Source organism: Python bivittatus, unplaced genomic scaffold, assembly GCF_059951505.1.
Source record: "Python bivittatus isolate LINGU-HERP-01145 unplaced genomic scaffold, Pbiv_v1 ctg000330_np1212, whole genome shotgun sequence".
Lineage (NCBI taxonomy): Eukaryota > Metazoa > Chordata > Lepidosauria > Squamata > Pythonidae > Python > Python bivittatus.
This window is the reverse complement of record NW_028277058.1, coordinates 36,316,644-36,343,184: the sequence shown is the minus strand read 5'-3', so window position 1 is coordinate 36,343,184 and position 26,541 is coordinate 36,316,644. Positions and strand designations below refer to the sequence as shown.

Sequence of the window (26,541 nt, the reverse complement as noted above, 5' to 3'; positions counted from 1 at the left end):
TCCAGCCAACTGATCCCATTACTGAACTGCTCTTAGCGTTAGAAAGTTTTTTCTAACATTCATTCAAATTCTGCCTTCCTGACCCTTAAATTTGAGTTCTGGAGTGGGAAAAAACAGATCTTGACCTTTTTCTATGTGACAGACATGCCACAAGCATTGCAGGTCACAGCCTAGACTTAACTTTCTCTAGGAACAATGCAAATAGAAAAGCATGTTTTGTTTCACACTGTGTTTTGTTTATTAAAATATGTGGCCATAGGCCAAATGTACAGAAGTTAAAACATTACACCGCATTCAGTTAAAACAGATTAAAAAACAACCTATTCATGCCTGTGCAAGATACACCTAGAAAAAGAAGTCAGGTTGAAAAACTTTTAATTGACTTAGCAGTGGTACGAAATTTGGCTACAGTTCTGGAGGCTTCCTTGAACCTGGTCATTTAGTAGGTAACACATGGTTGCTATGTGAGATTGGTCTAAATAGTTTGTAATTAGAGAGAAGATTAACTCTGCCCTCCAAAACTGATAGATAGGGCATTTCAGAAGTACATGCTCTACTGTCTTAATTTCAGAGTCTGAGCAGATACACAAATGCTTCTCAGCCTTTTGGCTAAGATCAGGTGTGTGTATTTTGTGTCACACGTTCATGTGTTTGCTCAAAAATGCAAGTAAATTTTCTAGACATTGAACAGAATAATAATTACCAGCATGCATGATCCTATATGTCTACTTGGTTTAGAGGGAGTGAAGTACAGGAGGGAGGCAGGGAAGGCAAATGGTATAGATGCACAACCCTTAGAATTCTGGCTAGAATGCCCAAAGGCCATTCTGGTTGGGAGCTGTATTTTCTAGACATCTTGAGGCACCAGGTTATGAAAGGCTAGCATATTTTTTTCTCCCTGTAAGAATAGATTCCCTGTAGTTATTTCTACAGTTTTCTGGCTTCTGCAAGGCTCAGATGTATTATTTTATTACTTCAAATTGAGGTATGCAGAAGCCAGAAAGTTGTAGAAATAACTATAGGGAATCTATTCTGGCTGGGCAAAAAAAAGTAAATAAATTCAACGTGTACTTTATTTATTTGTTTATTTGGCTGTGAAAATATGCATATTTCATACAATATTGTTAGAGTATAGCAAAATCAAATTGAAATATTACCCATATTTACAGAGAAGTGGATTTAATTGTTCAATGACTCAATAACACGTCTCCAGCTTGCCATAAAAATAGATCTGCATGTTTGTCTTCCATTATTTACTTATTGATAACTAGTTAACTTACTGAAAATATATTTCTGAAAGGGCATTCCATCTTCACTGAGGAATGTAAGTTTTTTTTAATCCACTTAACTTAGTAGTTACAAAGTAGAATAAGGAAGACAGTTTTCTTCTACTCTGTGTTTTCCTCAAGGAGCACATTGGAAATTAGGGCAACCTCCTCTAAACTGATGCCCTCCATATGTGTTGAATTAGAATCTTTAGGCATTGTGGTATCTTTAGGCATATTGGTTCTACATCTGAAGAACAATAAAGACAAAGGAGATTGCTTTGATTGCATTCAAAAAGGAGAGAAAATTCCAGTTGTTTTATATTTTAGATAAATTATAGCTCCTGTTTTCTGGCTTAGATATCCTTCTGCAGCGGCCTGAAAATAAATAAAAGAGAAATGCATAGAAAAGGGATAAAATTAACCAATCTCTGAGATGGTTTGCATTAACAATCTAAATCTCTCCAAATTATCTTTAACAGGAGACTTAACATTTTTCATTATCTATACAAAATTTGCCACTTTCTCTAAGTTCCCCACAGGAGGGTGAAAATACATAAGTGCTACCGCATTTCAAGGAAAACATCATTTCATTCAGTTACCACAAATGTGAGCAAGTAAAAAAAAAGAAAGAGGTGACGGCTGGAGGAGAAAAGGAGGCAGCCGAGAGAAAAGGAGAAATCACAACACTTCAACAAGTTATACTTTGTTGCCCTGAAAAATGTGTCCCTCTAGCAAATGCTATTGTGAAAGGTTGTGACAGCTGCTCTTTCTATTTTTTGGCTGGGATCAGAATTGAATGACAATTCACAGAGAGCGGCCTTTTGGTTAAAAGAACAAACAAAGGCCTAATGCTGGGGAGGAAGCGCGGAGTCAGCAACTAGAGCAACCTCTGATATTTAATAATGCATGGAGTGAATTAGGTGATGACAGCCCTCAAGGTCTAGGCCTTCTATATGTAATTATGTACTGCTGAACTTACAAAATGTCTATTTTTGGAGAAAAGTCAGGGCAGATTATAATTAAGGATTTATATAGCAAACCTGATCTGCAGATACGTTTGATAATTGGTATCTTACCCATCTTTGCAGCAGTCCTGTGAAATTAGTTATGCCTGTTTTATAGAGGTGGAACTGAAGCTGAACAAGGGGTAACTTGTTCCACAATATTACTTGTGGAAACATTCCATAGTTCATGTTAGATTTGTTTTTGTGGGTCAGAGCCTGTTTGATCAAAAACTTGCAACAGATATCAGTAGGTGGCTTGATTAGAAAGTGTAAGAGATCAAAATGAAACAAGAGACAATTAAAAGTATGTCATAGAACTTTCAAAACACAAATTAATACAGAATCCAGTCCAGTGAGTAGACAGCGAAAAAGCAGTATTATAAGCTGGAACACTTCCCCTCCATTTCTTGGAAATGTTGAGATGAATTCCCCGTACCAGTTTTTTTTAGAAATGTATCTTCTGACCTGAAGACCAATTCAGGTATAGACAAATATTTTGTTTTCAGTGGTTCCAGTTAATGTAGGGCCAAAGGTTGTACTGGTCAGGGTAATATCCAAAGTACAAGAGGCAGGATCTCAGAAATTGATGGGACCAAGATTTTCATTTTTTTTAATCTTTGAATTTTGGAGATATTTGGTTTTTTAAATTGTATGTTTTGTGCTTACAGATTTCTTGTGCTTTCTACCTCAAAATGGTTGGAATAGCTCAGCCAATTATAACAATTATGATTAGAGAAGGCTCCAGGAGCCACAAAAATGGAGAAAAGTTGTCTTGAAACCACACGTTCCTCATTCTTGAGCTAGTTCTTTGGCATAGGCCAATAGAAAAAGGGCTCTGTTCCTTCCGGTGAGGATTCATAGCAAACTATATGTCCCTGAAGGAATGGAGATGGCATTGCAGCCAGGTCAGCGCCCAGATAGTGAATTCTGGCCAGCAAAGTCTCTCCAAAAAAAGGAGAGACCATGAGATCACCCACATACACTCCAGACAGCTGCTTCTTGTAAGTAGACTGCAGGAACTGAGGTTATTGTGGTCAGCTCATGAGTTGAGTGGCTGGAAGTCAAGGGATTTCAATCAAGCTCACAGCCGTAATGCAACCTATTTGGACACAAGGTTCACACAAGCCTCATTTCTTAAACACTTTCAGACACAATTAATTCATAGCTAGAGAGATTTTCTGAGCCACAGGATAAGAAAATTCCACTTGGTAAGTTATTATTTTTTCTGGATTACAAAGGAATAAAGAAAAAAAACGGTTTTAAGGACTTAAAAACTTTTGGCAAAAAGCTTAACAAGGAGCAGATATAAGAAAGATTAAAACGAATAAAAGGGACAATTCTTTTGAAAGATTATATTTTGGTGAAAGTGCTTTTGAACAAATTGGAATTAAATTAGACAAATGAACCGAACCTTCATGGGAATGTTTTTTGTTTACTATTAAAGAGTGCAGACAATAGGTGGATTTTACAAAAAGAAAAGAGGAAGGTAATATGTACTCAGAGTTGCCCTCTGGGGGAGATGGGTGGCATATACATTAAATAAATAAATAAATAAATAAATAAATAAATAAATAAATAAATAGCCAGCCAGCCAGCCAGCCAGCCAGCCAGCCAGCCAGCCAGCCTGTGATGCTGACTGTAGCTATGGAGATATTCTGTGATGCTGACTGTAACTACAAAGTGCCACTTGAGATGAAAGTATTAAGGGCACAGGAAGACAAAAGAAGGAAAAGGGGATGGGGGAGCTTGCCTTTTCTCTTTCCCTTGTTTAAGATACTTTCATTTTTGGACTATAATACCATAATACCACTAGAAAAGCAGCAAAAATGGAGGAGAGGATCACTAGAGCAATCTGCACTAGATTTGCTTCAGAAAATGTTTGAGTAGTAAGTTAGCTGAATCACTTGATACTAAATTGACAGCTTTTGAAAAAAGAATGGATGAAAGACTTGTAAAGATGAAAGACGAGATGAAAGAAGAAGTTAAGAAGATGGAAAGCTCTGTAAAACAAGTGTCTGGAGAGGTAAAACTAATTAGGTGTGGGTATCTGTGGTATGATAAAGTCAAGATTAATGTGGATTTTAAAAATCATTATATTAGACATGCCATATTGAGAATATGGAATAGATACAAACCCAGGTTGTCCCTGAAAACATCTTTGTGACTCTCAGAACAAGAAGCATTTTATAGACAAAAAATAATAGGCAAACACAAATGGTTAACTTATTGTGAGATACTAGAATTTTGTCAAAGGAAATATAAAATAAAATCAAGAGAAGAACTGGTAGTAGACAGATATAGTTGTCAAGGAAACTATGGTTCTCTTATTTACAATTATTAGATAGAATTAAAGTAGACAAAAGAATTATGGTTTTGAATGTAAGACTGAGTTTGAAATAAAATGGTATACAAATGATGAACACGTAATTGCTAAAATGTATAAACTTTTATTGAAATTTGAAACAGAAGAACAAGTGAAAGAATGTATAATAAAGCGGGCTAAAAAATTTGGTTGTAATAGACAGATGGAACAAAGGGAAAACATGTGGCTGAAAAGATTGAAATTTACACCATGTTATAATCTTAAAGAGAATTTTTATGAAAAGCATGTACCATTGGTATATGTCACCAGAGAAATTGTCTAGAATATATGCACTTCAAATTTATGTTGGAAATGTGAATAACAAGAATTGACATTTTATCATGTTTGGTGGATATGTAAAAAATCTAGAAAATTCTGGATTCAAATACATATACTGATTCAGAAGATTTTAAAGACTAATATACAGTTGAAACCAGAGGTCTTTCTTTAGGGACTGATGGACAAACAGTTGGAAGAAAAATCATGGAATGTTGTTTTTGTACATGATAACTGCAACAATATTATTGTATGCCCAAAGATGAAAAGATTCAGCACTACCCACAATGGAGGAATGGTTGATGAAGATGATGGAACTTGTTGAGATAGCTAAAATTGACTTCTATGATCAAAGACAATATCTACATTTATTGCTGACTGGAACACCCTTACCCCCTTTTTGTGTGAAACAGAAAAAAATAAACGTATGGTTTATGGTTTTGATGATTAGACAGTATAGATTATAGAAAGAAAAGAGTTATGTTGTAACCATAGAGTAAGAGGTAAATTTAGAATTGTACTTATATTTGCTGTAAAAAAGATCAGAAGCTACTTTTTGGAAACTTTTTTGTATTTTTTTTCTTTTTCTTTTTCTTTCTTTCTTGCACTTTTAGCTCTCTCTTTGATTTCTTTCTTTTTTGTTTCTTTTTCTTACTTTATATTAGTTTGTATCAGTTTTTATCTTCCTTTTTAAAAGTTCTTTAATAAAAATTATATTAAAAAGGAAAAAGGGCTCTGTTATGTATAGTGGAACATATCTAACTTTCCTCTATCTTGGCATTCTCTTGAATCCTCTTCACCAGACAGAAAGATCATTTCATGTTAATAATGGCATTCAGTAAATGCCGAAGTGGGAGATAACCTCTTTTAACATTTGCTCAAATGCTAAGTCAGCATTTATACATGACATTCAGTATTCTTTAAACTGATGGTAGTAGGGCTGTGCAGCACTTCAGATTTGAAGGCAAAGGGGTGTTTTGGGGCCCTGCTCTCCATCTTCTTAGAGGAGCTGCATCTTTTCCTGGGATCGCATAACTGACCTCCACAGCTACATATTCCTAAGCACGTATTCATTTCCTGCAAGAGTAGTTGCAAGTTAGCCTTTGTTTTTGCCTATAATGATAACAGATGTAGGCCTGAGATGAACTCTGGGTATTTCTGCAACACATTGTAGAAAGCAACATAAGCAGTCTCATCAACAAACTGACTGAAGATATCTTGGCACTGTCCCTGAGGTGTGATGGCACAGTGGACCAAATCAGAAATGATGCAATGTATGTAGTGATGAAATCATATCTGATGATGAAAAACAGTAGTTTCTAGGTGCTAATAAGCCCTGTAGCTGTGGGGCGAAAGGAACGCTGCTTGCAGTAAGACAGCTGAACCCATGGCAGCTAGACACACAGTACTGTGCAAAAGTTTTAGGCAGGTGTGAAAAAATGCTGTAAAGTAAGAATGCTTTCAAAAATATATATTGTATATTTTTGTTTATCGATTTACAAAATGCCAACAGAAGAAAAACCCACATCAAATCAATATTTGGTGTAACCACCCTTTGCCTTCAAAACAGCATCAATTCTTCTAGGTACACTTGCACACAGTTTTTGAAGGCACTCAGCAGGTAGATTGTTCCAAACATCTTGGAGAACTAACCACAGATCTCCTGTGGATGTAGGCTGCCTCAGATCCTTCTGTCTCTTCATGTAATCCCAGACAGACTTGATGATGTTGAGATCAAGGCTCTGTGGGGGCCAAACTATCACTTCTAGGACACCTTGTTCTTTTTTATGCTGAAGATAGTTCTTAATATTGGCTGTATGTTTGGGGTTGTTGTCCTGCTGCAGAATAAATTTGGGGCCAATCACACGCCTCCCTGATGGTATGGCATGATAGATAAGTATCTGCCTATATTTCTCAGCACTGAGGACACCATTGATCCTGACCAAATCTCCAACTCCATTTGCAGAAATGCAGCCCCAAACTTGCAAGGAACCTCCACCATGCTTCACTGTTGCCTGCAGACACCCATTATTGTACTGCTCTCCAGCCCTTCAGTGAACGAACTGCCTCCTGCTACAGCCAAATATTTCCAGTTTTGACTCATCAGTCCAGAGCGCCTGCTGCCATTTTTCTGCACCCCAGTTCTTATGTTTTCATGCATAGTTGAGTCGCTTAGCCTTGTTTCTCACTTGGCCACAATTCTTCCATGAAGACCACTTCTGGCCAGACTTCTCTGGACAGTAGATGGGTGTACCTGGGTCCCACTGGTTTCTGCCAGTTCTGTGCTGATGGCACTGCTGGACATCTTCCAATGTCAAAGGGAAGTGAGCATGATGTGTCTTTCATCTGCTACATTAAGTTTCCTTGGCCAACCGCTGCGTCTACAGTCCTCAACATTGCCCATTTCTTTGTGCTTCTTCAAAAGGGCTTGAACAGCACATCTTGAAACCCCAGTCTGCTTTGAAATGTTTGCCTGGGAGAGACCTTGCTGATGCAGTCTAACTACCTTGTGTCTTGTTGCTGTGCTCAGTCTTGCCATGGTATATGACCTGTGACATGAAACTGTCTTCCACAACCTCACCTTAGTAGCAGAGTTTGGCTGTTCCTCACCCAGTTTTAAGCCACCTACACAGCTGTTTCTGTTTCAGTTAATGACTGTGTTTCAACCTACATATGAAATTGATGATCATTAGCATCTGCTTGGTATAATTGGTTAATCATACACCTGACTCTAATCCTACAAGATCCCTGACTTTGTGCAAGTATACAAAGTGTGCAAGTGTAAGAATTGATGCTGGTTTGAAGCCAAAGGGTAGTCACACCAAATATTGATTTGATTTAGATTTCTCTTCTGTTTGCTCACTTTGCATTTTGTAAATCGATAAACATAAATAATTACAATATATATTTTTGTGTATATGCATTCATCCTTTCCAGTCCCAGATATCTAGACTTCACACTAGGCATGGCAATAAATCTCAGCTTTCCAGACACTCCAGACACTGTATTCAGGAAATGTGCTTACAGCAGAAGCTTCAGAGACATGACTTGGCTAGATAACTGGCTTTACTGCAGAAAAGTAAATAAGATAGGATATCAATATTACAAGCATAATTTTTTTTTTACATTTTCATACAAAATTGAGGATAACATGCTGCTGATTACATGAAAGTATTTGTTATACAATGAAGGTTTCAGTCTTGAGTTGATTACTTAGTATTGAAGTCTTCACTGTAATAAAAGGGAAAATATAAATAAGCAAAACAAATTTAACAAGAATTAAAATACAAAAAAAATTAAAAAGGAAAAGGAAAAAGAAAAAGAAAAAGAAAAAGAAAAAGAAAAAGAAAAAGGAACTATTGAGTTTCTAACTTCCCCTTTTTTGTACATCTGCTAATTTGCCGTATTGTGGACATTTAAGGCCCATTAGAAGCTAGACTGCGATTATATTTGCCGTGCTGTGTGATATATTGAATGCATGGGAACCATTCTTGCTTAAATTTGGTTAAACTTCTATTGTATATATATAAAGTTACTTTTGTCATTGCTGCATATTCTCCAAGTTTAAGTTCCCAATCTCAATATTGTTGGAATTGTATTTTTCTTCCAATGTTGAGCAAAATTTATTCTCACTGCTGTAAGCATATATCTCATTTAGTTATGATGTTTTGTGTTGATTTTTTATGAGATTATATCTAGTAAGAAAAGTTGTAGTTTCATTTCACATTTAAATTCCAAGATTTTCTGCATTATACTATGTATATTTTTCCAGTACTTTGGAGTTTTTTTACATCCATCACATGTGATATAATGTTCCTTCTGTTTCATGGCATTTCCAACATTTATTACTGTATGATTTGACTATCTTAGATACTATTGATACAATCGTATACCATCTGTAGAGCATTTTATACCAATTTTCCTTAAGTTATAACAATCAAGTTATAATTTTAGTCCACAGTTCTTCTCATTGTTGTGTTGTAACTGTTTCTTTAAAATTTTGCATCCATTTTATCATATAGTTTTTTGTTTCTTCTGTCTCTGTATCATATCTAAGTAAAAGTTTATACAGTATATGCACCCTAACAGATGGTGTTGGTTTTATATGAGCATTTCAAATTTTGTCTTTTTTCCTAATATCACTCCTTCCTTCTTGAGATCTGATTTTACCTTTTCAGCAATTTGTAAGTACATCAACCATGGTATCTTCTGGCCTTCACTGAATAATTCTTGCTGTGTTTTTAATCTGTTCGTAGAATCGGAATAAACCACATCTGCATATGTAATTACATTTTTCTTGCTGTTATTGTCTCCAACGTGAAAAGCATTTGAGGGAAAAAGCTAGAAATTGAATTGTTGGGCTTATTATATTCCCTTTGTAGAATTCCATGCATTTATCAAACTTTGTCTAATAATACGCCCTTTTACATTTTTATCCTCCTTTGTATCTCTATACCATAAATATTTATGAAGTCCAATGGCTAAGTTGGTTCCCTCCAAAATTGCCATTCTACTATTCAGGGGTTTTATCCACTCTTTTATCCATGACAGGCAGCTTGCTTTATGATACAGTTTAAAATCTGGAAGGGCAAGACTATCTCTCTCTCTGGAATCTTGTAGGCCTTTTTGTCTGGGTCTTTTCCCACTCCACATAAATTTACCTGTAATAGAGATTTCCTTACTATTATATAACTAATTTATTTACACAAAGTATTTATTGAAAGTTCAGACAATTCATAAATGTACCAATAGAGGTGAATATGTGTAGCTCAGGGTTCAACTGTGGAGTCCTTGGGGTTCTCTGAGCTTGGTTCTTTTCTTGCAAATGTTTCATTGCCCGGCTAGGTAACATCTTCAGTGCTAAAATGGGATGGGGTTTGGTCTCTATGTGCTGTGGCCTGCCTTGCTAGTGGTGGTAAGGGTGGGGTTTTTGTTTTGCTCCTCTGCTAGTTCCTTGATTGGCATGTGTTTGCTGCTTGATTGTGTGCCTGGTGATAACCTTTACCATCACTCAGATAAGGAGAGGTTACCACCAGGCACACAATCAAGCAGCAAACACATGCCAATCAAAGAACTACCAGAAGAGCAAAACAAACCCCCCACCCTTACCAGCACTGGCAAGGCAGGCCACAGCACATAAATAGAGAGCAAACCCCATCCCATTTTAGCACTGAAGATGCTACCTAGCCGGGTAATGAAACGTTTGCAAGAAAAGAACCAAGCTCAGAGAACCCCAAGGACTCCACAATTCATAAATGCTTTTAACTAGTCAAGCCATTGATCCCAATAATATATTGTTAATATAAAGGTATGAAAATTGAAAGGAACAGTCTTAATTGTCTCTAATTAACCTTAGTCCCAATTGCAAAATATCTACTTTTTTTTCCAGCAGCACAAAATGTGTTCACCTGTGTGTTAGAATAAACCCTAATTATGGATATCCATTCCCATATTTCTGGACAAAAAGAAGTAGAAGATATTTTGTGGGCAAAAACAAATTCCCTCAAGTAGCAATGAAAAGCAGGACTGAAAGTACCCCCATGAATGGACTTACTCTATCCGTTAAATTGAACATTTAAAATTTATTGTAATGTGCTAATGATCAAATAAGAAAACTGTCACTGACAAAACATTTATTCTTTGAAAGATCATCTTGAATGCATCACCCGACTGGTGAGATGAACATAAATTGTTTATGACAATATCATCAGACCTGAAAATTCTTCCACAGGAGACTGCTCTGAATTTTAATATGACTCATGAATTAATCGATTAATTATACCACTTAATTCTATCAGCTCTAATCTCTTGCTATTAAAGTTCAAGAGCAGGACTCAGGAGAGTTGGATTTTGATTTGATTTTCTAGCTTGGTGCCCTCCAGCTGCATCAGGTAGTCTATAACAAGGAATTCTGAAAGAGAAGCATGTCTGGAGGATACCAGGTTGAGGAAGACTTCATTTTTCTATCCTATCTTTCTTGCTCCACTGAAGAGGGGTCATCAATGGCAAACATGCATGTCCTTGAGAGAGATTTAAAAAGATATACAGAATTCTGCCAGATCAATCCAATGGTGTATCTTCTTTCTTGGGTGCATCCAGGCAGTCCATCAGTAGGTTCATGGATGGCAGGAATTCTTTTCACGGTTGTCTTATAGCACCAAGCATTCAGTGGTATGTTGCCTCTGCGTATTTGTACTGTTTTGTAAGTCGCTTGTTTACACTATTTCAAGAAAAATCCTATCCTGTCTAATTGCCTAATAAAACTTAAACCTATTCTTCTCTTTGAACATTAGGGACTTGGAGACCTGGCTGACCCAAACTTGGCAATGGTTTGGATGACTTGAGCAGGTTGCACTGAGTTACAGTTTTCTCTCCTGGAGAGCAGGTGCCAGACAGAGTAAACTGTGACTGAGTTCATACACCGCGTTAAATCCAAGTCTGCCTAACCATGCTATATTGAAAATAGTACAGTTGACAACACACTTAAACCGTAAGCAAGTAAACCTCATTATAGCTCAACATAATATGTGAACTCAGCCAGTATGTACGTAAAATCACTTATCTTAAAACTAAAATACCTCTGCACTGATCAATCTTAAGAAAGAAATGCTGGCTTCCAGACTTTTTGCCTTCTCGCTGGTAACTGCAGAGGGCGTCAAAACAGGCACAATGGTGGTTGCAGCTGCCAACCAAAGCTCCAGTCCTTTTGTATGTGCATCACATTCTCTTTTCTTCTCTGATTTAGCATAACAGATTCTATGAAATCACAGTCCCTTCAGTATTAGAAGAACTGAGTAACATTTTACATTAAGAAAATCTTTTATGTTGCTATTCCTTTATCTTGTACTATCTCAAAAAGCTCTGTTTCCACTTAGGAATTCAACATCCTGATTTGGGAGTTTATATCTCCCATTTTGTGTATTTTATTTATAGAGACATATACAAATACAGTTATCCCTTCCGAGAAGGCTCATAGTAAAAAAATTGACACATAAGCATTGTTAATTTTTAAAGTACTGTACTAGTGAATTATGAAGGCCTGAAAATGTTCATTCTCTAGAGCAAGTTTGGAGAAATAGTGGTCCTTCAGATCCTGCTGAACAAATTTAGGCGTCCAGCCGAGACAGTATGATCAAGAGGAAAAGATGGTGGGAATGTTAAGTCGGCAGTGTCTGGAGAGTTCAAGTTCCCCACCTCTGCTAGATCTTAGATCAATGCTTCCCAAGATACTATTGGCTGAGCTAACAGATATGTATGCTTGAATAGAAGAAATATATCTGATCTCCTGCTACATTTTAAGTCCTAAAGGTTAAGGGTAGCATTTTGAATTGAACCTTAGGATTTGGGATGCCTGGTTTTGTAAAGCATGTGGAGTGCTCATGTTCAGATTTAAAGACTCCCAAAGGGTATCCAGTATCCAATCAATAGCCTATTCATGATACTATCATCATATCATGAAGATGCAGCCTGAGATATACACCACTGAATGCCAGTCATTTGTTTGGTCTTACTAGCCTCAGCGAAGTGACAACCTATAATATGATTTGCAGAGTGATGCTTCCTTCTAATACTTTCCTACCAGCAAAGACTCAGGATAGACTGAGGAGGAAGTAATGACATACAAAAGGGATTTGGTGCCATTCTGTCAGCGTGAGCAGCTTCAGCTCCTGTATCCCTCATTTACTCTATTGGTTTTAAACATATATCATAGTTTCAGTATCTTTCCTCTTATCTTTTGCAGGATGGTGGAATATTCTCTGGATCTCCAAAATATTAACTTGTCTGCAATCCGCACTGTACGAGTACTACGGCCCCTCAAAGCCATTAACCGAGTGCCTAGTAAGTCTATCTGCCTTCTTTCTTTCTTTACAATCTTTTCTTGCCCCGAGAGTGATGGGGGAGGGGAAGCATGCATCCATGGTTTTTTCAGAATGGGTTTGCACTGGATGAGTTGTTTAGTACAGGGATGTAAAAAGGGTAATCCAGAGGCCACATGAATCCACCAGCATCCCTTCTGTGGTCTCCAGAGCCTCCAAAGGGGGAGTGAAACACTTGGGTTCCTTTTTGCTTTTTGGAGAGTTTGGAAAGATTTTAAGGGGTAAAATAAATGCCTTAAGCTTCGTACATATTTCATGCATTAATTTTACCCCTTAAAATCTTAGCCCTATCCACTTTGGGAACTTGCCAACTTGCCAGTTAAAGCCTGGTGTAGTCCTCAGGCCAATTGAAGTTGTATTTCCCTAATCTATCTGGTCCCTGCCAGCCATAGTTGGTTGAACGTGTCACCAAGAAAACAGACCAAGCTGACCTGAGAGACATTATAGTCTTTTCTAAAAAAGCTCTTGACAAAAGCATTTCCAAAAATAAATCTCACGTTTAGGTCATTAAAAAAAAGTGTGTCCTCTTAATATCAATTTCATAATAGTAAGAAGTTAAAAAAAGAGGCCCTTTAAGTATTTGTATTGGGGCAAGAGCTATTTCGCTTGTTACTTAAATGATCTCTATTTGGCAGTATGGGGAAAAGAGGTCAGTTGTAGATTATGTCAGTTCTTTTAAGAACAGTAAAAACTGAAAGCAGATCACCAAAATGAAACAACTGTGAAAAGATGAACTGAGTTGGCAATAAAATGGTAAAATTAGGTTTAATCTATGAGTACAATTATAAAGTGGGGGACGCGGTGGTGCAGCAGCTTAATGACGCTGAAAGTTGCTGGCCAGAAATGGTCGACGCTTCAGCGGTTCAAGTCCAGCCTTCGCGTTAGCAGGGTGAGCTCCTGTTTCCTCCCCAGTTCCTGTAAACCCAACAGTTTGAAAACTCACGTGAGTAGATAAATGGGTACTCTCACTCCGGTGGGAGGAAAAATGCTGGCGGCACCTTGCAAAAAGGAGTCGGGAGCAGTTGCTGGTAAGCTCGAAAAACCGTGCACAGCCGAAAAGGGTGCGAAGCAATGGAAACCCCGCCTCCTGCGCTCCCCAGCTGGGCTCTGCCCTAGGAAGGAGGCTCTGGCAAACCACTTCTGAAACAATTGCCTTGAAAACTGCAAGGACTCATCCAAGCAGTCACTGCAGAGTCGGTAACGACTGAGCGCAGATAAAAAAAAAAAACAATTATAAATCCTTAGCTACGTGTTGAAGGCTCTTGTGGTGATAAACTGGAAGAGGAGACATGAGATTACAGAGAATAGCTTAGAAAAAGTACCAACTAAAGTGATGAAAAATACATTTTTTATTGTAAAGATTATCAGGAAATGGACTGAAAATAAAATGGCTATACTCAAGTTTTATAAATTTATAGTATGTCCAAATTTGAAAGTGTTGTATTAACAGTGATTGGGCTGTGAATTTCTTGCAGCTTATTATCTGCCTGAAGACCAAGCAAAATTATAAATCTTATTGGCAGTCATTGTTCTGGGGTAGTTGGGGACTTCAAAGAATGGTCTCAGCAAACATTTGGAAGGCACAACCAAAGTAGCTTGAATTAATGATGCGGCAAAGCTGTTCTGCATCACATTTTATGAACCTGTAGTCTTTGAGAATTTTCCTACTGTGTTACCTTCCACTAGGTAATACTACTTCCCACTGCATTACTTCCCCCAGGGCTATATTTCTTGGTGATGTTGTCTAAATTCTCATATACTGACAGCCCCAGTGGTTTGTTTTCTGTTTGTTTATTACATTTATATACTGACACAATCCCACAGGACTCTTGGCAGGTCTACAGAAGTATACAAACCATTAAAACAGCCACAGTCTGCTTTAAAAATAATAATAAAAACCTTAACCACATACAACAACCACCACTCCAGAAATCCAAAAACCAGGTATCACTTTTCAAATACACTGCAGAAGACCTCCATTTTCAGCAACTTCTGGAATGCAGCTAAGTTCAGAGCCAGCACTGCTACAGAAAAACCGTGCCTCTGCACCTCAGCCATCTGGAGCTTCCCCACCCCAGTGGCAAACCATCAGTTGCTTTTCTCAGCAAGATCAAATTGGTTGAACCAATTCTAGAAGGTGAACACAGTCCTGAAGGAACTTGGGACTATGCCATAAAGGGTTTTATAGATTAAAACCAGCACTTTAAATTGCACCTGGAAGCCAATGCAAAGCCAGTCGCACAGGTATAATGTGCCCCATCAGTGAACACCAAAGAGTACCACAATTGCTATATTTTGGACCAGCTGAAACTTCTGAATGATTTTTAAAGTGATCCCCAAGTAGAAAGCATTGCAGTAATTTAAGTGAATGGTGATGAGGGTGTGAGTCACTACAGCAAGGTCTGCTCACAAGTAGCTGGGCAAAGGACCACCACAGCCACAGCTGCTCCTGCTATACAAGCAGGACTCCCAAGTCATGGACCTGCTTCTTCAGGGGTAGTTCTTCCCATTTAGAGACCCCACTGGAACCATCTAAGAACCCTAATAGACAAACAACTCTGTCTTGCAGGATTCAGGGTTAGCCTGCTCTTTCCCATCCAGACCCTCACAGCTTCCAGAGAAGATCTCAACAGTCTCACCAGCACAGCCCAAGGTAGAGAAGTAAAGCTAAATATCATCAGCATACTGATGATACCAAACCCCAAACCAGTGCATGACTTCTCTCACTAGTTTTATGTAGGTGTTACACAGTAGAAGAGAGAGGACGATTCCTGCAGCCCCTCACAAAGGAACAACCACTAAGCCAACCTCTCCACTCCTACCACTATTAACTGGAACAGTCCACTGAAGAAGGAGTAGAACCACTGCAAATGGTTCTACTACAATCCCCACCCCTCAAAAGCAGACCAGAAGAATATAATGGTTGATGATATCAAAGGCTGCTAAGAGGTCTAAAAGGACCAGGACAGGTATACTACCCCCATCTAGACCTCAACAAAAGTCACCCACTGCACAACCCAAACCTATCTCTGTCCAATGCCTAGGCCTGAACCCTGACTGACAATGATCCAGGTAATCCTCTTCATCTAGGGTGCTCTGAAGTTGGCCCCATCGTCTCAACAACCTTTGTTTAGAAGGGAAGGTTAGAGATCAGTTGGTAGTTATCTAACACTTCTGGATCTAGAGATGGCTTCTTAAGGAGTGGGCTTACCATATCACTCAAGCAAGGGAAAGCTATTGCAATTAGCTCCTTCCCAAAAGGGAATAAAGCCACTGGACAACAGCTCATCAGTGCAATAAAGAGAGGAAAAGTAAGAGAGGAGAAGTGGTTAAGGCATCAGTAGATGCACCATGAAGAGGACCATAAGGAGAACAAAGAGACATGAATACTGCCCATGTCATATGCATGTTGTGGGTATTGCCTAGTTCAATCTGTGCAGGAGAAAAAGCATCTGGATGGAGTCAGAGATTAGTGCTGGAGCACCTGTTACATGTAGAAGCTACTTCTATCCCCAGCAACTTTAGATACGATTGGGACAGATTTTTGTCTGACAGACTATAGGGTAAAGGTGTTACTAGCTAGCACATAGGCAATAATGAATTAGGCCTGGTTTATACATGATATTGAACTGCTTTTGGTTTAGTATAACATTTGAACCTGTTCATTATGGCTTAGCATTATGCAACTATGCATAATGCTAACTATGGCTTGTTTGACTGAAACAACAGAATAGATCAGTGTTTCAACACAAGGCAATATGTTATATTCCTACAGACAGTAAACAACAAGCGTACAGCACTTCTTATACATGTGTGTTGCTTAGAGATTAGAATTATTCTAAAACCAAATCTGCGATTTCAATAGAAAGTTGCCCTTTTGGCAAATGTCTTTTCCTATTGCTATGCTAATAAGGTTTTAATAAATCTGTTACACGGTTACTTGCAAAGATTATTTATTGGTCCCATTGAAAATGTTTAATTATTTTTTGTTATTCTTTTTGACATCATAGTTACGTGCAGAACCACCTTCTACACGCTGATTGTTCCCAGATGTGTTGGGATTGCAACTCTTAGGCTATCTGAGATTTCTGGAAGTTGTGGTCCCAGCACTTCTTGGGGTCTATGTAAAGCGAATACCCATTTGGAAATGCTCTTTGTATTCCTCCCCTTCTGTATTACCTTAGTACTAGCATCCCATATAACAATTTTATTTCAAAATCCTCCTCCTCTGAATAATGGTGTTTTCAAAATCTCAGTTTCAAGAAGGGTGAAGAATATTGTGAACTATATCCTTGCAATTAATTTGGAGAACATCAGAACCTGTGGAGAGCTTGTAGCAAAGCCTAGGTCCCAGTCAGATGAATTAAATAGTAAATGGAAATCTCACCCTGGAAGTCTTATCTATAAGTATTTGGTACAGAAAATGGTTTTGCATTTGTACATGAAGCCCATGAGCAAAGAAATGAGAATTCCCAGGCCTTGGCCTTTTCTCCTGGACTCTGTGGGTAGCATTTGGAAAAGATATATTATACTGGTTTCATTCTCTGCAGTGTGTTTTTAGGATCACATATGAATAGATCATGGAAAGGTATTTGGGAAAGGTACATAGATCATGTTCACTATTCCTGCCAGGTCAAGACCCTCCATTTTGAGGAAGGTGGAATTAGCATTCAGAATGAATATGTAAATAAATATTCAAATTAGATGCATGTCAGAGTACATGCCAAGTGAACTTCTCTAGCATTTGCATAATCAGGGTACTACCACTGAGAAATTCCTCTCCATAACAGTTACTCAGTACAATTTATTTGGTAGGGAAATCCAAAAAAGGGTCTCCAAATTGGACTGTGTGAGGAATGGTTCTTCAGGTACCCTATCTTTAAGCAATGAGGGCTTTTGAAGCTAAAGTCGGTTATTTAATAAATTAATCCTAATAACATTCATTGTAACATGATGTTTATAGTAACTATTTTATGATGTTCATGAAACGATCTGGAAAGTTTCTATCTGATTTTAGTTAAATCAAAACAGATACACCCTGGTTTATTGAAGGATAAAAATATGGATGATACATGATCCGCTCCGAGTCATTTATCTCCTAATCTCCTGCTGTCTTCCAAGGACTTTCTGAGGGAAGCATTGTTTTCAGGATGGTTTCTCAGTCATTAAAGATGCTGTGGAGAGATCTTGTCTTGTCATTTTCCATTTCAAAAAAGTCATATATACACAAATATAGACAGAAAATCTTCCTGAATTATTGTTGTTGTTCTTTGCACAGTCAGCCAGATGTTTAGACTGGATTTGGCATTTTCATCCACCAATCAAGTCCTTCCCAAGGACCTGGGATAGGCAAATGTTGTTGTCTGATGGTGTTAGAAGTATCATCACAGGATATAAACTGTTCCAAGTAAAGCTGCCTTTTGTAATTGACGCTGCCGCTGCTGCCACCCCTCCTCCTCCTCCTCCTCCTCTAGAGTATAACAATATGTGCTATTTATCAGTTATATCAGTACTGTATTGGCTATCTTGAATTCTGTAGTAAAAAAGTGGGATGTCTAAATCATTGTAGATGTTTTATCAACAAATCCATACAAGGTGTACTACTGTGTTTTCAAGTTGTGTGTGTGTGTGTGTGTGTGTTCATGAGACTGGCATTCGTATAGCTGACTTCCTCAGATTGGTGGATTCTAAGTGTATTCACCACCCAGATCTATGACTCTCAGAACTCCCAGGCTTTGGCCACATGAACCAGGAATTATGGGAACTGCAGCAAGTATATGTAGACAGCATTGTATTCAGTAAAGAGGAATTTTTTAATGGGAAGACATTGTGAAGCAGCCTTAAAGCAAAATTAATACAGCTTAAAAATATGCTACTGAAAGGGCCATGCCGTGGAATTTGGAAAACCTAAATACAGTAAGCAAGGAACGAGGGACATGACTTCTGGTGTCTTGTGCATGACCTCTTGACTTCCTATAATCTAAAAATATTTTAGACCCTCCCTAGAGATAGATGTTAGATAATGGCCATGATGGTTTGTTTTGTTTTGTTTTGTTTTCCTTTTGTTCCAGCTAGTGCCACTGTGAGGCTCTGTGTATGAGAGATGAATATGAGTCAGGCTCCACAGGGAATGGAACCACCAGGATCTGCTGGGCCATGGTGTAAACATGGATGCTTTCATTTTATAGAGCTGCCTGCGTATTTAAACAAAGTATTTTATGATGTTCTCTCCATGTTATGTACAGGCCAGAAAAACAGATATGTTTTTATTAGAGTGTTTATGGAAGGGAGAGTAAGGGAGAAGTGTATAAGAGAAACAGAAAGCCTTTCTTCACTGGACAGAATCAGCACAGACTACACAGAGCTATAGCTACAGCACAGTGAGGATTTTACCATGTATTTATCACCTCTGATCAAATAATGGCAGTAGTATTTGCACAACTAGGCATCACACAGACGTTAGTTTTGAATTAATAATTATTAACTGTTATTTGCAGCATCATGCAAAAAGGTGGGGGGGGGTTCCATGCTGAATGGCAAAATGCAGGCTTGCACTCTACACTTCATCCATTTTTATTTTAAAAGTATTTTTATCTTGCTATTCTTTTGAAGAGATCAATTTTATCCTAGATTCTGTCCTCCCAATGAGACTAAGGTAGCAAAAACAACAGAGTCTTAGAGTTTAAGACATTTATTATAGCAGATGTAATACATTTTGTCACATTCATGTGGACGGCAACCTCTGCAGGGGGATTCAAACAATCAAGATAACAATTGCAGCAGCAATGTTGCAAGCACAATGTTGATGCATGTATAAGAGCACTGGTGTGATGGAATGGAATGGAGGCCAGAGTCGGGGAGTGAAGAATCCTCTTTCGTCTCCTGAAGCACGAGGAAGAGATAAGAGGATGAGGCTGGCACCTCCCTGAGGAATGCAGGCTGTGTTTACTGACTGACCCTGGGAACTGGTTCCAGTCTGGGAAGATTCTTGATAGAGGTTGTAGCTAATAAACCTTGCTGGATTGAATCTGCATGGTCTCCTGGAGTTCCCTGGGCTAAACTTGACAACTGGGGCTTCAGTCACACTGCTGCAACCACCTTTTTGACCCCATCCCCCAGAGATGTCACTACATATGGTATTAACCTAAGAGAGCAGTATGTATTTAGGAAAGGAATAGTAAAAGAGTCACCCGCTGGGGGGAGATGGGTGGCATACAAATTTAATAATAAAATAAAATTTTTAAAAAGGATAGATTAAACAAATGATTCAAAAGAAATGTAGACAATTATGATAACCTACAGATAATAGCCACTCTTAAAAGAATTGTTGGGTGTCACTAAAAATATATCTAATAAAGTGGGCTGTGGCCCTCTAAAATTGACACTAATTTGTTATCCCTTAAGATGCAATGGGAGCTGTCATTTTTGCTGCTGAGTCTAACATGGCTACCACTCTAGAACATGTGTGGGTGGTTAATTGAGAGGCAGCAATTGGCCCAAAGCCACCCTGTGAAGTTCATGGTTAAGTAGGGATTTAATAACCCTATTCCTGATGGAGTTCTAACCAAGCTATGCCAGCAAATCTGGAGAATGACACAGTGGCCAAGCGATTGGAATAGGTCGATCTACATTCCAATACCAAAAAAATGAGACTTAACAGAGTGTGCAAACTATCGTACAATATCCTTAATTCCACATGCTAGCAAAATAATGCTTAGGATCATCCAATGCAGATTAGAGCCATACATGGAAAAAGAGATGCCAGATGTTCAAGCTGGCTTTAGAAAAGGCCAAGGAACATGAGACATTATTGCCAATGCACGCTGGATTATTGAGAAAGCCAAAGAATATCAAAAGAAATCAGTATGTGCTTCATTGATTATAGAAAAGCCTTAGATTGTGTCAATCACGTCAAGCTGTGGAATGTGCTCAGAAAAATGGGAATCACAGAACATCTCATTGTCCTCATGAGAAATTTATATACAGGTCAGGAAGCCACAGTATGGACAGAACATGGCAAAACAGACTGGATCCAGGTTGGCAAAGGAGTGCGACAAGGATGTATACTCTCCCCTTCTTTATTCAACCTATATGCTGAATCTATATTAAGGGAAGCTGAATTGAAAGATGAGTGTGGTTTTAAAATCGGAGGAAGAAATATCAATAACCTGTGCTATGCTGATGACACTACTCTGATAGCCAAAAATGCAAAGGATCTGCAAGCCCTAGTACTAAAAGTCAAAGAGCACGATGAAAAAATGAGGCTAAAATTGAATACAAAGAAGACCAAATTAACGACAACAGGTAGAACAACCAGCCTTAGAACTGACAGTGAAGATATAAAAGTAGTGGATAGCTTCTGCCTTTTAGGATCAACTATCAATAGTAAAGGAACAAGCAGTTAAGAAATATGATGCAGACTAACATGCAGTAGAGCAGCCATGAAGGCTTTGGAGAAGATATTCAGATGCTGTGAAGTGCCTACAAAGATCAGAATTGTGCAAGCCATGGTATTCCCTGTAACACTATATGGAAGTGAAAGGTGGACTTTGAAGAAGCAGGATAGGATGAGTATTGATGTTTTTGAACTTTGGTAGTGGAGAAGACTCCTGAAAATATGGTGGACAGCCAAGAAAACAAACTAATGGATCATTGAACAAATCAACCCAGAGTGCTCACTCGAGGCACAAATGACCAGGCTCAAATTATCCTGCTTTAGAAACCTCATGCAAAGACCTAGCTCTCTGGGAAGGGCTCTAATGCTGGGAAAGGTGGAAGGAAAGAAAAGAAGAGGATGACCAGCAGCAAGGTGGATGGACTCTGCTACAGAGGCAATGAGTGGGAGACATGAAAAACCAGATTAGGGATAGATTTGGAGAAAATCCATCTATGTGGTTGCTAGGAATCGAAAATGGCTTGATGGCACATAATCAATTCCTGATGGAATGCCAGAGTTGAGGCTGGTGAGGCAGGAATCGTTTTGTTTTTTCCCCTAGAGTATAAAAACAAGGGGGCTTCAATCTAGGAAGGGTTGTGATGAAAACATATCTCAACCACCCAAGGACAGTAAGTGACCTACCAAATATCAATTAACTTACAAAGGTAGGAGAAAGAAACCTAGAGTTTAAACCCTGCAAAATAGTTATATTTCTTTAGCTAAAATAGATATCAATAGTTATGTTGGAAGCTTCATTATTGTCTGCGTTAATTATTCTATCTAGCTATGTTGAGTCTGGAGATCTTTTGCCACATCTGAGATCTGAACTAAGGGTTAAATCTCTGGAAGCCATGATTTACCACTCAGCCCAGCTGTGAAGTCTGAGAATCAGAAGATTAGGGAGATGGTTTTAGCATTATGTTAGAAGTTACACAGCAAACTGTTCTCTTAGAACCTTTACTGGTACATATATCAATTTTGGAAGAGTCCTGTGAAACAGAAGCCTTTACAACAGTCTTATTTTATCTGTGGTAGCTATGGCTAGAATGGAAAGAGCAAGAAAATCTTTCTCCACTGCTTCCTTAGTTCAGATATTACCACCTGCCAAGGGACAACAGGAGCAATTCCAAAGGTTACTGGTGATTGGAGATTTCCTGCTTTAGACTGCTATATTATGTGTAAGCTAGTTTATTCCTGTTGTGGCTCTTTATTTGATTTCCAATTAATTGTCTGCATATCCCTGTCCTAGGTTTCATTTCTTTCTGTGATACTCTAGCAGTGCTCCAGACCTGCTACCTGTGATGTCTTTGAACTACGTTTCCTATCCCCAAAAGCAGAATAACTGGTCATGGTTAGGAAAGACAGGAATTGTACTTCAATGCATGAGAAAGGTTCTGCATTAGAAAGGAAGGGATTTAGTGTGACAATTTTTGGAACAGGCTTTAAATACAGAATGAGTAGATCCACCATGAATGAGCTGTGGCATTGCTCTAGAGTATTGCTACCTCTTTCAGAATCAGAGAACCAAGTTCTGCTTGTGATTTTGTGAGACAATGTCAGACATTTATTACTTTTCTTCTTGACAGCACTGTATGATTTACATGAGTTTTGCTGCCTTGGAGTGGCCTTGCACATTCTTTTAAGCCCAAAGTCATACTCTTGGGAGTCCGTGCCTAAAGAGTGAGGAAATGTAATATTGGAAAAGTAAAGTGTCTCTACTGGGAGGGTGGGATTTAGGCAAGTTGAGCAAGTTTCCATGTTTAGTTTATGGAATTCATACACTTTGTCATGCTGAAGTTGACATTCAGAACTTGATAGGGTCTGGTTCACTAGGTATCTAATAATTTAATATTGGCGCATTGACAAATCTAAGATATTTTCAGCTCTGCAAAAGGACAGGCATTTCTATTTTTATATTGGCCCATAGTGTTTAGATTGGATGAATATATTAATTTCCTGAAAAATTATAAGTTAACATGTCTCAATATGCCCTAAATTTGTCACATATTTCAATCTGGACCAGGAAACCATTATATAAACTCCAGAGTATTTTTTGCACATTTGCATCAAAAATTACTTGAAAACTACAAAATCCATAATGAAACGTGCAAATTCAATACAGTACATGGCAATATTCAGGATTTAGATTACTTCACTGTGACATTGAATTACAAGAATAAACATGGAAACATACATTTCTGGTAGCCCATTTATTCTTGATGATTTGGTTGGTCTTGGAGACTGATCACATATGCCTAATAAAAACATTGCTCAATTTATTGCAAGTCCAATTCTTTCTCTTTGCATGGCTCTGTAACATAGAATTTCAGGGATCTTTTGGGATTCCTCAGCTTTTCCTGTAAGTCTTTGTAGCCACCTTTCTCTGGCCACTGTAATCTACCTTATTTATAGTTGATTATTAAAATGCGGCAACAAGCAGTAGAGGAGGCAATGGGTGCTATGTCAGAAGTCATACTTATGCCCAGCCACACATTTGTGCAAGGTCACTTGCGTGTAGACTCTTCATCATCATCTCAGAGCATGCCCCCCCACTTCTTTGGCCTCTTCTCCAGCACAATCATGAAACAGTTGTTTGATGGGCTCCTGAGATTTAACTAGCAGGATCAATGGAAAGGATATCAGCAATGTGGGCACTCATGACAGGGCACAGAAGAAGACTTTGAAGGCCACAAGTTGCCTGTGTATATTTTTAAGGAGAAAATATTATTATTGTATCTGCAACTCTGACAGAAGGAAAAAGGAGGGTACATTCTTAGTATCCAAACAGTTCCATTCATTCTTGGGTGCTAGAAAAGGAGTACAACTTATAGGTCATGGGTTGTCTGCTAAACACTGTTCTCATGATACCAAGGTTTTGGGTTTCTTGGCTTTTTTCTCCTGAACCAGTTTTATCACATCAGTTGCATATTCCAATCCTTTCTACCTTATTAGCATCCTAAAACTGGAGAGGAGCCAAAGGCCATCAAGTACAGTCCTCTGCAGAGCTGCGGCAGAGCCATTCACACATCAGCAGTCTGGAAATCAGTTCACATAATGCAGACCACAGCATGCCATAATCTGATACACATAGGAGATTGCAAAGCAGTTGGCTCCAGACAATTATGTTCAAAAACCTGACCATTTTTGTATGAATCAAAGAGAATTTCTGTCTCCTTTAAACCCCACAGAATGCTGGGTGTCATGTATGGCCCACACAGCACTAATAGCAGTAGTATCATAGTCTGACATTCTACTTATGATCTTCAAAGGGAGAATCTTTGTCTTGATGTGCCCAAAATTTCCTAGAGGGTGATATTAGTAAATGCTGAGAAATTCCAAGTTATATGGAAATGCTATATAAGTCATAATTTGAGGTCCATTGACACTTGGTATAGAAGTTAAGACACTCTCCCATTGTCTACGCAATATAGAAACCTCTAATTCTTTATTCCACTCATCCCTTCGCATCTGCATATCAAACTGATTTATTGATAACAAATAGCTATACAAACTAATAGTAAGTTTTTTAGTTTTAAAGGATTTAACAAGTTGTTCTAATATCTCAGGTGTCTCAGAAGCTGAAAATGTTGCTGGTCCAAATGTTAACAAATGTAGCTGTAAATATTGTCATTGGGTTACATCTGGTAGATCTCTTAACACAGCATATGTTAAAAATTCATCTTCATCATCTATCAGTTGGTCCAAAGTCAATATCCCTACTTCCATCCAATTTTTCCATATCACCATCTTTTTCCCAATTTTTAAAGTTGGGTTTCCCCATAAAGTCAGTTTGGCATGGGAAAAAGGGTCAAATCTTTTTTTATTAGACATTGCGTTCCATAGCTTTTTAACTAGCGAAATTGTTTCCAGAGATATTAGAGTTTTAGTGTATTTTGATCCTAATACTGACCATCTGACCAAAGGTGTTATACTGTATATGTATATTCCAAAGTTTCCCAAATTGGAAAATTAACACCACTTGTTAGCTTCCAGTATTTAATACTTGACAGTAGATAAGCATGATGATATACGTAGCTCCACATTTGGAAGACGAAATCCTCCCTCATTAATTGATAATTGCATTTTCTCTAAAGATATTCTTGGAATTGAAGAACCCCATAGAAATTTTCTAAACAAAGAATTTATTTTCTGAAAATATTTTCCAGATATAAAAACTGGAATTCCTCTCAGAATATAAATAAATCTGGGAATAATATTCATTCTGAGAGTGTTCACCTTTCCCCAAAGGGTGAGGTTTAATGACTCCCATCTATTGATATGTGAAGAAACCTCTCTATATATTTTATTTATATTACATGTTGCTAACTGAGATATATCCTTTGGTACAGACATACCTAAATATTTAATAGATTCAGTACAAATATGGAATTGGTACCCCTTAAATGAATGGGTAAGTAAGTTTTCACCTATTGGCATCAATTCCGATTTGGAGCAGTTAATAGAGTATCCTGCTATTTTACTAAAGGTATCTTTCATTTGCATCAACACTAGAATAGTAGTATGAGGTTTAGAAATAAACAAAAGAATGTCATCTGCAAATAAAACCAATTTATGTTCAAATTACAACTTATACAACAACAACAAAATAATATTTAGAATTTATTAGATTCTACTGCGTCTGCATAGAAAAGGACTGTCAAAAACAGCATTTTGTTGGACATGTAATGAGGACAAGGCTTCTTTAAAACATATGTTTTTACGATGTCCTATACTTACCAAGGTTTGGGAGAAAGTATTGACTATATAAATATGTGCAACAAAAGCTAACATTTTCAGAGGATAATATTCTTTTGAACGATATACCTAGTACATGAAATTGACAACTGGACAACGTAAATGGATTCTCCATGCCCTTACTGTATGTATGTATGTGTGTGTGTGTGTGTGTGTGTGTGTGTGTGTGTATATATATATATATATATATAATATATATATATATATATATAAAATATATGAAATGTACTTTGTTGTCCTCATATTGCAGATTAGAAGGGCGGTGGCTGGGAGAAAGTGACCCTTATCATAGCCTTGCAATGACAATTTATCCAGAGATGTTGACCCATACTGCAGGATGGGCTGAAGATCACACAACTTTGCAGTGGCTAATACAACTAGGTAGTTTTATTTTTTCTTACCCAACAGAGAAGGCTGGGCTGAGAAACTATTCAGGCAACAGTGCCATGTAGTTCCATGTCCTACAACTTTGCAAATTGGATAGCTAGGGTGAAAGACAAAGCAATTTACAATAACTCTGTGTTATCCACTCTTAAGATTGCAGCTTTAGTTTGGGTTTCCA

General features: G+C 37.9%; 1 protein-coding gene across 2 annotated transcripts in view; it reads left to right on the top strand.

Annotated features, from left to right (window-relative positions):
- Positions 1–26,541, top strand: part of CACNA1I (calcium voltage-gated channel subunit alpha1 I) — a 297,225-nt gene that overhangs the window by 164,632 nt on the left and 106,052 nt on the right. For both annotated transcript variants that reach the window (XM_088141549.1, XM_088141550.1), the window contains one exon: positions 12,652–12,749. In XM_088141549.1, coding sequence (XP_087997675.1) covers positions 12,652–12,749 — 98 coding nt within the window. The remainder of the gene's footprint in view (positions 1–12,651; positions 12,750–26,541) is intronic.